The sequence below is a fragment of the Nothobranchius furzeri genome, chromosome 2 (assembly GCF_043380555.1).
Source record: "Nothobranchius furzeri strain GRZ-AD chromosome 2, NfurGRZ-RIMD1, whole genome shotgun sequence".
Classification (NCBI taxonomy): Eukaryota; Metazoa; Chordata; class Actinopteri; order Cyprinodontiformes; family Nothobranchiidae; genus Nothobranchius; species Nothobranchius furzeri.
The window spans coordinates 78,400,019-78,414,594 of record NC_091742.1 but is presented as its reverse complement, the minus strand read 5'-3'; the positions used below and the strand labels follow the sequence as shown (position 1 = coordinate 78,414,594).

At 41.7% G+C, this 14,576-nt stretch overlaps 1 protein-coding gene across 4 annotated transcripts in view; it reads left to right on the top strand.

The window, feature by feature from the left end:
• The first annotated feature begins 3,254 nt into the window (after positions 1 to 3,254).
• Positions 3,255 to 14,576, top strand: part of LOC139066103 (zinc finger protein 37-like) — a 31,779-nt gene continuing 20,457 nt past the window's right edge. The window contains exons 1-3 of one of the 4 annotated variants that reach the window (XM_070548017.1): positions 3,255 to 3,534; positions 6,204 to 6,457; positions 6,664 to 11,684. In XM_070548017.1, the coding sequence (XP_070404118.1) occupies positions 3,366 to 3,534; positions 6,204 to 6,457; positions 6,664 to 6,714 (474 nt within the window). In that variant the 5' untranslated portion in view covers positions 3,255 to 3,365 and the 3' untranslated portion in view covers positions 6,715 to 11,684. The other 3 variants (XM_070548016.1, XM_070548015.1, XM_070548014.1) reach the window with 3 other exon arrangements.

Here is a 14,576-nt window from a genome sequence, read left to right as displayed (position 1 = left end):
AGTTAACCTCTGAGGATCTGACTGAAGTAATGACTTCTGAAGTATGTTTTGGTAAAGCCCTCAAACGTGTCAAATTCTGAATTGCCAAATTTGTCAAAAATGTGACTTAAAAAAACAGGAATTACTTCCCTGTTAATTCAATTTCCAGCTGACTTCTGATTTGGCCAAATCAGGGAAAAAGCATTTGGAAACCATCTTCTCCCATGACCTCTCTGCAACGCTGCGGGCGATATCAGACAAAAGGGCTCTTCTGAGAGCCAACAAACAGTTAGATGCAAGCAAGCATTTCAGTTTCCTGTCCTCACCTGGAGAGATCTCAGCCTAGACAGGCCATATCGGAGCTAATCTACGAGTTCCTGATACCGAAAGGTTCACGCCACCGGCAGTGTCCATCACAACCAGGCAGGAACATGTGGGTTTTCTATTTAGGTGACATACGGAAATGTACTTTTATTTCGCTAATGATATTTTATTAATTTACAGTAATGATATATTTTATTTTACAGTAATAAGAAGCCTACATGTTTGTTATTAAATGTCCAAATGAGACAAAGGCCTAGTCCACACGTAGCCGGGGTTTTTTAAAAATGAATATCCGCCCCTCCAAAAACTTGCATCCACACCACCGCGTTTTAAAAACAGACTCTGTCCACACGTACCCGGATAAATACGTTGTTAAGGACATGCCAGACCTGTAGGCGGCAGTACTTCCCCCGTTCTTAACCTCGTCCTTCGTCTGTGGTCTTCCGCAAGGAGCAGTAATTCCGCTTGCAAAAACAAACAAGCAGAAAGCGCTTGGACAATTGATGGATCGGGTAGTGACAGAGCGCAGCTCTGAAGGCTTCCATGATGCCGGCTAGTGTAAACACAGGTCGCATACGTGATGTCAGCATTTTTTTGTCGCGGAAAGTGACGTTGCGGACCTTAAAACTCCGGTTTTGTCCGTCCACACGCAGACACCCAAAACTGAGAAAACGCAGATCTTCACTTTGGCTGGAGTTTTTAAAAAGATCCGTTTTCGTGTGACAAAACTCTGTTTTCGTGTGGATGACAGGCCAAAACGTAGAAAAATATCTACGTTTTGGCAGATCCCCGGTTACGTGTGGACAGGGCCTTAGTCACAGCCAGAAAAGACATCTGTTCAACTGTCATTGTGGAACAATTTTTCAACCATGATGGAACGTTGCAGTCCGGACCATGAGAGCGGCGGGTTGCTGTGCTCTGCTACCATTTGCCTGGTGGCTCTTTATGCACATATTCTTCTCGCAAAACTTGCAGAAATCACTCAAGACACGGTAAATGCCGCGTGACTTAATGAATGAAGCTTGAGCAAGTTGTTGTTGTTTTTCCAGTCGCACATGGTTGCTGTGATTGGCGAAAGACTGAGAGTCTAATTTTCTGCTTTAAACAATTTATCAGTATGTAAAATAATATCACGTAATATCACACAATGTTGTAATAACTGTAGCTTAAAAGAATGTGTCATCCTTATTCATTTGGAGCCCCAAAGAAGAAATGCCACCTTAGAGGCTGTGGAGAGACAGCTGGGACTGTTGTCAAGAAGTAATAAATTAGAAGGTGACTTGGTGGAGACTCCATTCTCCTACAATAGCATTTTGCTGTTCTAAGCAGGCTTAGGAACGTGCCTTTACCAAATTATGACTTTTTAGGAATGCTGTTGTAGAGTTATAAGCAGTGGACATATGCCAGAAAGTATGAACCACTATTGGGCTGTATGGTTCTCCATCGGTGTACCGATGTCTGTATGGACTCGATGGTAATAAACCTGTTACCTTTTTTAACTCAAACTTTGTACGACCACTCCAAGATACAAGGCCTGCTCAGCATGCAAATTAACCACAAGACAAAATATAGTAGCCAGTGCCAGCTGAGCACTACCTTGTGTGTCCTCCAATCAGCTCAAAATATTAGCCCTCCCTCTTTCAGACGGTTTCTGCTGCAGAGATTCCAGATCCAAATGTGAAGACTCGACACGGGGCGGGGCTTCACATAGAGATCTGGCTGCTGCCAGGTAATCACTGTCTAGAATTTTAGAAAAGGTTTGCTTTATGTGCTTGATTTCCTGAATCTAAATCTATTTTTGGTAATGCAAGCAGATCTTAAATCAGAAAAATGCAGTTGGAGAAGGACAGAAATTCCATGAGTGCTGGAGAGGGTCCTGGCTGCAGCTGAGATGTGAATGATTGGAATACCTGCTCAGCTGTGGTCTGTGGATGTCTGGACAATGGGTGTACAAGCTACATGATAGCTGGGGTCCACATCACACACCTTCCCCTCTGTAACCCTCCTATTTTTTGGTTGTCTCTGGAGTGTCACCTCATCAGACTGTGCAGTGTGGTGTGGATCAGCCTTTGTAAAAGTGCTGCTGATAGATAGGCAGGAGCAGTACCAACAAGAGCCCTAAAAGCAAGCATCAGCTCTTTAAACTTTGCTTTATACTGCATGGGAAACCAGTGGAGTTCCACCAACACCGGTGTAATATGATCATGGCGTCTTGTGCCTTTCAAAAATCTAGCAGCTGAATTCCGAACCAGCTGTAGGCAAGCAATCGCGCCTTGACTCAGATCGGCTTACAGTGCATTGCAGTAGTCAAGTCTAGACGGGATGATTGCATGAATAACAGACTGTAAATGATCTTTAACAACAGGGGAGCAGAGGGAAATAATCAGGATACACTTTTACTGCAGAGGGGATGAATGACCTATGGTAGCATTCTGTTTTACATCATGGATGTCTAAAAGGTTGAATATGGAACATTTTAATGAAAAGCTATATTTATAAAAATAATACCTCCACGTGTGCAGAATAAATGTACAGTTTTTCTTTTAAAAGCTATATTTATAAATAAAATAATAAAATGTTATTAAGTTTTATATTTATATAAAGTTTTACATTATTATATGTATTATTTTTTTTAAATATAGCTTTTAAAGAAAATTTTCCATATGTTACCTTTAACCCCCTGAGACCCTGCATCCACATATATGAACATTGGCTTCTTGCACTAGAATATTTTATTTTCTTCAATTTAGACCTTTTTTATTATTTAGAAAGTTTTGATATTGAATTTAAATAAAAAATATCTTTTACTTCTGTGTTTTCTATGAAACCTGTTAATATTTTTATTAAATTTTATTTTACATCACACCAAATACAAATTTGGGTGTCAGTACCTTAAAATGTGACGTTCTGTTCAATTTCCAGACCAGCAGGTGGCGATAACTCACAAGTTCATTGATTGCTGACCACCACCACCACCAAGAAGAAGAAGTAAAGAAGCGTTAGCAAAGTTAGCTTGCAGTTGTTTGTTGTGTGAGGTGAATAGTTGAGTCTCTGGGTTAAACATGTATTCAGGAGAGTCTCTGATGGAGTTTGTCAGCACGCAAGTAGCTACTGCTAGAAAACTCATCAAGAAGGTTGAAGAAGCCTTGGCCCAGTTCGAGGAAGGGCTCGGTGGTCAGCACAGACTGTCGGATTTGAGCTGGAAACAACGGAGCAGCTCATACGGAGCAGGTAAGAAACACCAGCGGGACTCGTGCAGAGACGGACTGGGACAATAATTTAGCCCGGGGCCGTGTCCTGTTATCATTTAAGGCGTGTAGAAAGCTGCTTTCTTGTGTAGATCATCTCCAGCTAGCGGACTTTATGCTATTAATGTCTTACTCCCAGGGGAGGAAGACTACTTTGTTCCTGCTACGCATCCATAAATGATTATTTTTCAGTGGGTTGGATTTAAATTTGTATTAAAAAAACATAGAAAAATGGTACAAACAAGACTATGTGACCCCTGAAGCCTTCAGTCAAAAAGGCTGAATCTCTATTAGTTTTTATTCTCAGTTTGGCCCTCCCCATTTGCTGGCATGGTACATTCCTGTTGGATCAGTAGTACATGGAAATGTGTAGAGACCTGTGTGCATAACAAATCTCATCTTCAATGAATAATATGTGAAAATCATAGGTGGTTGCTTTATCTAGTGCGGTGTTTCCCAACCCTGCTGTCCTCAGGGCACACTGTCCTGCATGTTTGTTTTCCATGTTGCCTTTTTAACTGCAGTGCTGCCACACACCCAGGGACGAAATTTTGATTTCAGAAGTGGGGGGGACACAGCAGGCTTGTGCGGATTTGGGGTGGGGGGTGTTATGTAAAGACCCCTTGACACGTCACGTGCCCATCTCAATAATTTTTCCATTCTCTCTCTCTCTCTCTCTCTCTCTCTCTCTCTCTCTCTCTCTCTCTCTCTCCATATCAAAGTTAAAAAATGTACAACTCTATTATTATTTTTATTTATTATCATTATTGAAGTGCAGTTTTCGCTGTTGACAATGGATAGGCCATTGTATTTATTGTTTTGGGTCTTTTTTATTGTTTTTGGTGCAACATTTTCTAACAGGGAGTGAGATTCCTTTTTTATTCAATTTTTGTTTGTTATTTTTATTCATTTAGAAGTTCTGGACATTTCAATGTTAAATGAAGGTTTATTTGTTGCATTTTAAAGGGTGTACTTGCATTATTATGATATATTAACATTATATTAGTGGTTATTTTGGTCTAGATAATGTTGACAATATCGTTTATCATCAACAATTTGTTGGACAAAATATCGTCCAGCAAAATTTGTTACTTTCCCAGGCCTAGTCAAAAGTATAAAAATTATTTATACATAAACGGTCCTCCTGAGATCTGGCCGTTTGTTCATTTGCTGTGTTAGAGGACATGCTGAACTAATGTTTTACACATGATCATCACCCTAACATTTGAGTGTATAAAAACATATTAAATATGTTTTTCCCTTAAAAGTGTTTAAACAGTTGTTGCATTTCAACACACAAAAAATAAATGGAAAAAATAAGATAAATCTAATGAAAAGTGTACATCTTTGACATTAAGCTTAAAAAAATCTGTTGACGATGATGATACTGTTCATTTTTCAGAGCTTTTTAATGTGAAAATATACATTGCAATAGATAAGTTTACAATAAAGTTAAATGATAAAAGATTTGAAGTTACACTTCTACTACTACTAGTAATAATAATTATGATGATAATAGTAATAATAAAAAAATTATTATATCAATACGAATAAATTGTGTCTGAGGAGTCAGTTATGTGGAGGAGATGAGTTTGTAAAAGTTAGTTTTGAGTATGTGTGTGAAGGAGGAGGTGAGTCTGAGCTTAATGCAGGTCTGTCACATGTTCCAACTTACGTTTTGACTTTGAAAGAAGTCTCTTATATCCACTTTTCGTTTTCTTGACATGCTGCCTCCTGGCTGTGCCTAACTACCAAAGACTCACAAATGAACACTTATTCAAATGTTATGTAATGGAAGCTGAGATGAGCTCTGATATTACACAGCGTCTAGTTGACGATGTGACTCAGTACCGGTGTTCCCCAGCGGCTCCAAACTAGCAAAACAACGTGAGCACGTTCTGACTGTTTACAACTTGAGTGACAGCAGCAACAGCCAATAATACGTTAGCAAGTATCAGCAGAGCCAATAGATTAGCTTTTGGGCGGGTCTAATAGGAAACCGGTTTCCGTTTCGGTCCTAGTGCTCAACCAAATCCATTTAATGGAGCGTAACATTGTTTTTGGACGGAAAAAAGTGCAGGGGACCAAAACTGCCTTTTGAAAAAGTGGGGGGGACATGTCCCACCCGTCCCCCCCCAAAATTACGTCCCAGCACACACCTGACTTAAAGGAATAAGCGATTAACAGGCATCTGCAGCATGTGATGTCCTCCTGAGGAGCCAACGTAAATCAAATGTGCCGAAGCAGAGACATGGAAAACATTTAGGTTTGTGCACGCATGCGCGATATTAGCAATCCAGCTCAGCATTCAAATCACAACCACCGGAGAAATAACACATCATGACGAGTCGGCAACGGAGCTCAAAGGTTTGGGAGCATTTTAGGAAAACAAATGAGAAGCAAGTAGAGTTCAAACTCTGTAAGGTGAAACTATCATTTCACGGGAGCACATCGGCGATGCACGAGCACCTTAAGAGGAAGCACGTCACGGCGGAGAATGAAGAGTTGTCTGTAAGTTTACCTCTTGTTAGCTGCTAGCATCATAGGTCTAGGAACAACTGTATTTTATTATGTTTAGAACATGTTTGTGTGTCACATATTTGCTCTAATGTTACAAACGATAAGGATTTATTTTATCTCGCTACGTTACAGTGCTAAAAAATCGCTCTTCTTCTACAATGGACGAGTTTCTTACAATGCCAACCACGTGCACACCTCAACAAGCCAACGTCCTGACCATTTTGAACATGCTGGTAACGGACATGAGACCCCTGTCCATGGTCAGGGATCAAGGTTTTAAAGATGTGATCAAGAAGTTCAACCCAGAATATTATGAAAACTATCTACCAGACCGATCACATTTCACCACCATGATGGAGGAGAAATACGAGACGACCTTCGAGAAGGTGTGTGTGTGTGTGTGTGTGTGTGTGTGTCTGTCTCTGGACACATAAAAATAATAGTAGAATTTAATGCATTTTATGATAAGAAAATAATATTAGTTAAAGCATAGTATATATTTTTTCTCTGCGTTATATCTTAACATGCTTTATTTGAAAAAACATTTATAAATTTGGCATCTGAACTAACTTTAATATATTTTATCTTTAAGGTAAGGCAGGCCCTCAGAGCTGTGAATGGTTCCCTGACTGCTGACGTGTGAACCAGCCGTGCTACAGAGGCGTACCTTGGTGTGTCCTGCCATTTTCTGAGCAACGATTGGAACATGAAAAGCTTCAACCTTTCCACCATGTCTCTAGGTACAAATTGCATTGAAGAGGTTTTAGCTTAGTTAGAAATCGTGCCTGTTAATATTAAAGCAGTAGTTCATGAGAGTGGGTCTAATGTGGTAGCAGCAATGAGACCGCTTGAAGAGAAACATGCCTGGTAGGGCTGGGCGATATGGCAAAAGTAGAATATCACGATTTTTCCAATATTTTATCACGATTTCGATTTTATCACGATTTTGTATCCATGAATAGCATAACTTCAATTGCGTATTAAAGAAGAGAAACATTGAATAAATAAACATTTATTCATATTAGGGATAATCAACACAGTGCTAACACACTTATATTTTAAACTCACACCAGTGATGATAAAAGTCCTGAGAGAAACAATTACAAAAATCAGTTTTTCTCATTTTTCAAGTAACTTAACATAAATTAAAATGGTAAACATTTAGTGCAAACATGTCAGTTGCAAACGTATTGTGCAAACATTAACTTGTTCAAAATACTGATGAACTAAACAGGCACACATAAAGTTTCTTAATAAAATGGAACAGAGTTAACGTTGTGTAAGCATTTCTAACACTGGTGTAACGTTGTGAAGAAAAATATTCTTCCATCAATCCAAGCAGAACTAAAACAAAACAAGTCAGGTTTTTTTGCCAGGAAGATGAGTTTGTCCACCTTGTCTGGTTTAAGGGCTGCCCTTTGGCATGTGACAATATTGCCACCAGTGCTAAACACTCGCTCAGAGGGAGAACTTGTTGCAGGGATGCAAAGATACTTCTGAGCAAGCTGACTCACTTTTGGAAAAAAGACCTCATGGGCCTTCCACCATTCCACTGGATTCATTTCACTATCCACATTGGGTGTGGACAAGTAGGCCTGCAGTTCCTTTTCAATCAGTTCTCTCAGTGTGGGTTCTTCAGTGGATGTTGAGGGAACTGCTGCAGTTTTGAAAAAGCAGGCCAAAGACTTTCTTGCTTTCTTTGCTGCCTGTGCTTCAGGGCTTTGGCTTTGTGATGTAGAGGAGGTAGAGGGCACTGGGTGCTCTGATTCAGGAGTCAGCAGAGACTCCAGCTCAGCCGCAGCTCTGCTCAGCCTCTGCTCTTTCTCTGTGGTGTTAATGTCCTGGGTTTTAAATCTGGGATCGACAGGAGATGCCACGTCTAACAGAGCATCAGTGACAGGATCCCTGTACTTTTCTGTGAGGTAGTTGTCTATGGATGTTTTTATCTGTGCTGTCAGCTCTGTGTCATCGTCCTCTGGTTTCAGAAGATTGTTATGTAGCAGATGCAGGACAGGCTTCACATAGGAGACACTGACTACGTTTACATGCAGCCAATATCCGGGTTATGGTCGGGTTAAGGTCGGGATTCGGGTTTCTGAGTTGATCAGAATAACCCGTTTACAAGCATAAATAGAAAGAGTTACCCCTAACTTGCATAACCCGATTTAAATGCGGACGTTGGGGTAGCGTCAGGACGTATGGACTACGTCCAGATGCAATATGCGTCATTTCCGGTTCTTCTTGTTCTGGTATCCGTGAAAACAACAACATGTTTCCTAGTTCGGAAGGGATAGCGACCGCGTTTGTTTGTGCTTTAGTTTCCTCGTCACTCAAAGTGTGGTGCTATGCCGCGACTCGCCATGTTGCTCCCAACTTGTTGTTTACTTCTGGTGTTCTGGCGCATACAAGACGTCTCGCTACTCAAAAGACCAAGATTCCTTGCGAACAGAGCATGCGTAGAACACACGCTTTGATGGGGATATCCCGATATGCGTTTACACGATCAAACATTCGGGTTAGAAAAGGGTTACCCCAGGTGTAGTAACCGGGTTTTTAAAAACCCGGTTATGAGCATATCCGGGTTTTTGGCGGTGTTTACAAGGACCTGCGGAACCGGGTTATTGTGAATATTCGGGTTTTAAAAGGGTTACTGGCTGCATGTAAACGCACTGTGTGACGTAATCCTCCCAAGAAAGTGCATCAGTGAAGTCTCGGAGTGGTCCTAGGGCTTTCTTAATTGAGTCCATGACATCAAGGTCTTGCCAGGTGGGAGCCACATGTTTTGTTTTCTTGTCGGACTTGAGGACATGAGAGATGGCCTTTTCCTGCTGAAGTATTCTCTCAATCATTGCTAATCTGGAACCCCATCGAGTTGGTGATTCTGTTTTCAGCTTCTGCTGGGGTAGATTCATGCTTGCTTGGGCATCCGTGAGAGCTCGTTTCTTTTTCCAAGTAAGGGAAAACGTGCTGACCACTTTCTTGCAAACTGAGGTTGCTCTTTCAATCCGGGGATCTCTGGAACCATTTTCTGAAACAAATAATAAAAAAAAAAAAAAAACGTGTTCAGGCAACTATATGAAAACAGTTTATAACACAAATGTTTATTTTTACACATTTACACTTTAAAATTGTAAAAAAAATATTGTAAATAACTGATGATTATTTAAAACTGATTATTTACGAATAAACCCACCTATTGGAAGATGTAATCTGTGGCCAAAGCATGGCAGTCGTGTCCAGCCATTCAGGTCCAGGCCTTCACCATGTTAGATCCACTGTCTGTTGTCATGCAGGTCATGTTTTCCTCTATAAGGCCCCACGTTTCAAGAGCCTCTCTCAGACCCGCTGCGATGTGCTCTCCTGTGTGGTCTTCAGGAAAGTAGATTGTTTGCAGTGTTGCACTATGTAGCTCCCAGTTGCTCATGTAGTGGATAGTTAAGCTCAAATACGGCTCTGATGTGCGGCTGGACCAGAGATCGCTTGCGGTAGCAAAGAACTGCACATTCTGAATATTTTCTGCAACTCTCACTTTGCATTCAGCTTACATGCGTGGAATGGCGGTGTTCGAAAAATACTTGCGGCTGGAAAATTCGTAGCGCGGATCCAATGTTTTTATCATTTTCTTAAATCCCACTCCTACTGTTCGCACGGGCCACAAATCTTTAACCAAGTAGTACGTCTCTGCATCTGTCACGCTGTTCCATCGTCTGCTGTCTCTGTCGTAGGGAGTGAGTTTTGTGAGTGTTTCTGTTAGCGTTTGCTGCCTGGAAAAAGCACTAGCCGCTGCAGCCGCAGGCTTTTTAGCTTTAGCTGCCAGCTGGCTCTCATTGTATTGTTTGGGATGCCTTCTTTTCAAGTGATTAAACAAGTTTGTGGTGTTGCCATCACTTGCCTTGACGCTCTCCTTGCAAACTTTGCAAATGACGTTTCGTTGCTCTTTGTCGTCTGGTGAAAAACCGAACCAGTTCCATATAATGGACGAGGCATTTCTCTTTGGAACGAAAACCTCGTTGTCGCTCTCAGCCACGGCCGAAGCCATGTTTGTTCACACACTGTTGAAAACAAGTGGGGCACAAATATATTACCATGACTCACTTTGATTGGTTAAGGTCAAACAAAGGCGTGTCATTCGCCTGAGGTAAGTTCCCTTTTCATTCAGAGGCAGAAATTCAACAGCAGAGCTTTGAATCGTGATAAAAAGGTCTCTCAAAAATGACAGACCGTCAGATGTGTAGATCATAAAACGGTCTAAAATCGTCATATCTCCCAGCACTAATGCCTGGGCCTCTATCCGCTGTGCTGGACACACACTCCAGCTCCTAATGAACACTGCTCTCAAAGAAACCTGCATCAGCAGAGCATTATGTGCTGCTAGGCAGCTAGTGGAGCACTTCAACAAAGTTGAGCTGGCAAGTACAAAGCTGAAGATGAAACGGGAGCAAATGAATGTGAAAAAAATATTCACTGATCCAAGATGTCAGCACAAGATGGAACAGTACATTCCACATGATAGACAGACTCCTCGAACAGCGATGGCCTCTCGCTGCCACTCTTTCAGATCCTGAGGTGAAACCAAGAGGGAAGCAGTACATCGACTTGAAGCCAGAGAAGTGCTTGATGAACTCAAGAAAGGGTTGGTGCCTTTTGAGACCGCTTCTGTTTACCTTAGTGGTCAACAGTACACAACCATTTCAGGTCTTCCACAGGTCATCGAAGGTCTGACACGGTCTGTAAACCACAGCCAATTTCAGACAAACTCAGGGAAATCTTCCAGTGCAGATGCAGAAAAAGGGATAAAGCAGAGATGGGGAAACATCTGTACAGTTTTTGAAGGGAAAGAAAACATAGTTGTTCTTGCAGCTGCCTTGGACCCCAGATACAAAAAGCTAACATTTTTGGCTCCTGAAGATGTCATCAGAGTGCAAGGGACCATTGAAGTGCTTGCTGTCAAAGAAGAAGCAAAAGCTGGAACAGGTGAGCTTACACAACTGCAGCGGGCTGATGATTCAGGTGTAGTTGAGAAGTCTGCTCTGGATGCTCTCCTTCAGTCCGATACAGAAAGTGATGATGAGAGTGAGCAGGAGGAGGAAGATGCCCAGGACAGAAGGGTCCAGATAGTGAGAGGGGAAGTAAAGGTGTATCTTTGAGAAGCTGCAATTTCTGAGAGAGATGATCCTCTCAAATGGTGAAGTGAAAATGAAGGCTGTTTCTCCACACTTTCTAAGCTGGCTAAATCTTTTCTGTGCATCCCTGCCACTTCCACCCCACTGAGCGGATCTTCTCTGAAGCTGGGAACATCTGCTCTCATGTTAAACATGTTAAAATGCTATCTTTCCTGACTGTAAACCAGAACCTTGTGTGACTATTTTAGCAGGATACATTTCAGTTTGTGAGCACGTCATTTTTTTATTTTTAGTTTTAGTTGCCTACATCCATTTGACATTGTAGCACTTGTATTAACATGTTACAACAACAAAGTTAATAAAAGTTGTTTGATAAGCAATAAACTTGTCTTTATTTTTAGATGGCACAAAACTTCAAACTAGAAGCTAATGATGGGTATATAGAGCATCGTAGTGAGTGCAATAGGCTAAACTTCAGAATTAGAAAGTTTTATTGCCATATGTGAGAGAAATTAGAACATTAGGGAATTGCTGCAGTACTTTAATGTATGACTCACGATAAGTCGACTAATCGTCAACAAAACTTGCGATTAGTCGACTTATAAAATAATTATTTGTGGCAGCCCTAAAGTTTATCTAAATCAGTCATGTTGTGGCCAAGCCCCCATAATTTGGGTCTGAAAATGAAGCCAACACAGAAGTGAAATAAATTGCAGTTCCACCCTCATCTACAGGGGGCTGGTGTCAGAAGCGAGCAAATCCTCATTGACTCCCATGTTAAAAATACCAATTTCACAGCAGAAATAAACATGTTTACAGCCTACTACTACTACTACTACTAAACTTTACTAAACTTCACATGGCCCAAGGACCAAACAAAGTGCTACACAGCAGAAATAAACATAAAAAAATAATAAAAAACATATAAAACCATTTAAAAACCAACAAAAACATGCAGATAAAATCTAGGTGGGGCAGCAAAAAAGTGCAAAACCATCCGTTAACGAGGCTCTTCTTGAATAAAAGCTAAAGAGTAAAAGTGTGTTTTCAGCTGGCTGTTAAACTTGCCGAGCGTGGTGGCCTGTTTAACACATGTAGGTAGCTCATTCCAGAGCCTCGGCCCCAGCACCGAGAAAGCACGACCCCCTCGAGATTGTAGTCTGTGTTTAGGAACGACCAACAGTCCTTGTTGTGCTGACCTAAGGTTCCTTGCGGGAACATAAGGATGGATCAGATCCGATAGATAACGTGGAGCCAACCCATTTAATCATTTAAAAACAAACACCAAAACTTTAAACAACATTCTAAAAGAGACTGGAAGCCAGTGTAGGGATGCCGAGACAGGCGTGATGTGTTCTGATCTCCTGGTACCAGTCAGTAACCTGGCTGCCGCATTTTGGACCTTCTGTAGTTTTGCTATGGAGGCCTGCTTGATGCCTGCATAAAGTGAGTTACAGTAGTCCAGTCTGGTGGTAATGAAGGCATGGATGACCGTTTCCAAATGTTTACGTGAAAGAAGCGGCTTAATCCTAGTTATTCTCGAGATGGAAATAGCAGGATCTGATTGTTCCATTGACCTGGCTGTCCAGTGTGAGCTCAACATCCAACTTCACCCCCAGGTTGGTGATCACAGCCTTCTCAAAAGGTGCTAATGAAGGAGAGTCAATCCCTTGGCCACATCCATGTTTGTATTTCGGGCCGAACAGGATAGTCTCAGTTTTATTCTGGTTGAAGAACAATAAATTCTGAGCCATCCATAACTTGACCTCCTCCAAGCAGTCCAAGAGCGGTTTAAAAGAACTTGTTATTGCATGATACAGGTAAATAGATTTGACAGTCATCCGCATACAGGTGAAACTTGACGTTGTGCCGACGAAACAAGTCACCCAGCGGCAGCAGATAGAGGGAAAAGACGAGCGGTGCCAGGACTGATCCCTGAGGCACTCCACATTGCAAATCAGCAGTATCAGATGAACAGTCCCCCAGTCTTACACAAAAATTCCTCCTTGACAGGTAAGATTTTATCCACTGGAGTGCTAAGCCTGATTCCAAAACGTTTTAGGTTTAATAGATCTAGTTTACACTCATGACAACTCTGAGGGGGATGAAAGATTTTGTCACTTTTCTGTTTTAGTGTATTAAATGCCTAAAATTCTGAATAATTAATGAGCCACATGACCGCAGAGCTAGCGCCGGCGAAAGACAGCCTGAGCCTCGGCCACGCCTGAACACTTTTCCACGATTTTCTGTCTCTCAACTTAGACCATTAAGTTGTAGCGTTTGTGCATTATTTTTTGGATATTATTTGTGCAATTGTTGGACAAAATGACTTGCTGTGGTATTAATTCCACTTCATTTTTTTCTGTAAATAAAATTATATTTATGTATTTTAGGTCACTGCCGCTCTTGCGCTAGCTGAGCTTAGATTTTAACATGTACTTTTTAACCATGAAATTTAAATGTAATAGGGTAAAACCCAGTGCATTTAACATAACGCTGCATTTTAGAAAATGGGTTGAAATATAACATGTTGGTGGAGCTGGGTTCCGACTATCGGTATGGTCATCTCCCCGCAGCTCGGCGCATCTCTGATCGCTGCGGCATATGTCTGCTGCGCGGGCTACCGGCTTGTGGAGCTCTCGGATGGAAACCGATGTTTTCCACCCGGTTCTCCCCAGCAGCAGCTCTGCACATCTCTGATCGCAGCGGTGCTTGTCTGCTGCGTGGCTGCTGGCTTGTGGAGCTCTTGGGAGACCTCTGTTTTCCACCTGGTTTTACCCAGCGGTCAGCCCGGCGTATCTGTGACTCAGAAGCTCTGGTGTTGTGCACAGTCAACTCCGGTTGTAGCTAGGTTGCTACCTCCGTTAGCTTAGCTCCCACCTCCGCGTTAGCTTTGGGTTAGCTTGGAACTACATCGCTTCAGTTCAACGGGTGTCGTCATTTGATCCCAGCCTTATTATTGGAGCCTAAATGTATTATTGGAGCCTAAACGAATTGTCCAGTATATATGTCAATGGTATTAATATTTTACAACAACAAAGTTAATTAAAAGTTGTTTGATAAGCAATAAACTTGTCTTTATTTTTAGATGGCACATAACTTCAAACTAGAAACTAATGATGGGTATATAGAGCATCGTAGTGAGTGCAATAGGCTAAACTTCAGAGTTAGAATGTTTTATTGCCATATGTGAGAGAAATCAGAACATTAGGAAATTGCTGCAGTACTTTAATGCAGGGATTCCCAAAGTGTGGTGCGTGCACCCCTGGGGGTGCACGAGCTGCCGCTAGGGGGTGCGCGAGGTGAAAAGTGTAATGGCTGCGGAGCTCAGAGAAGTCTGTCATATGTCACCATTAGCGTAGCCAGAAACTCATTTGTGGGT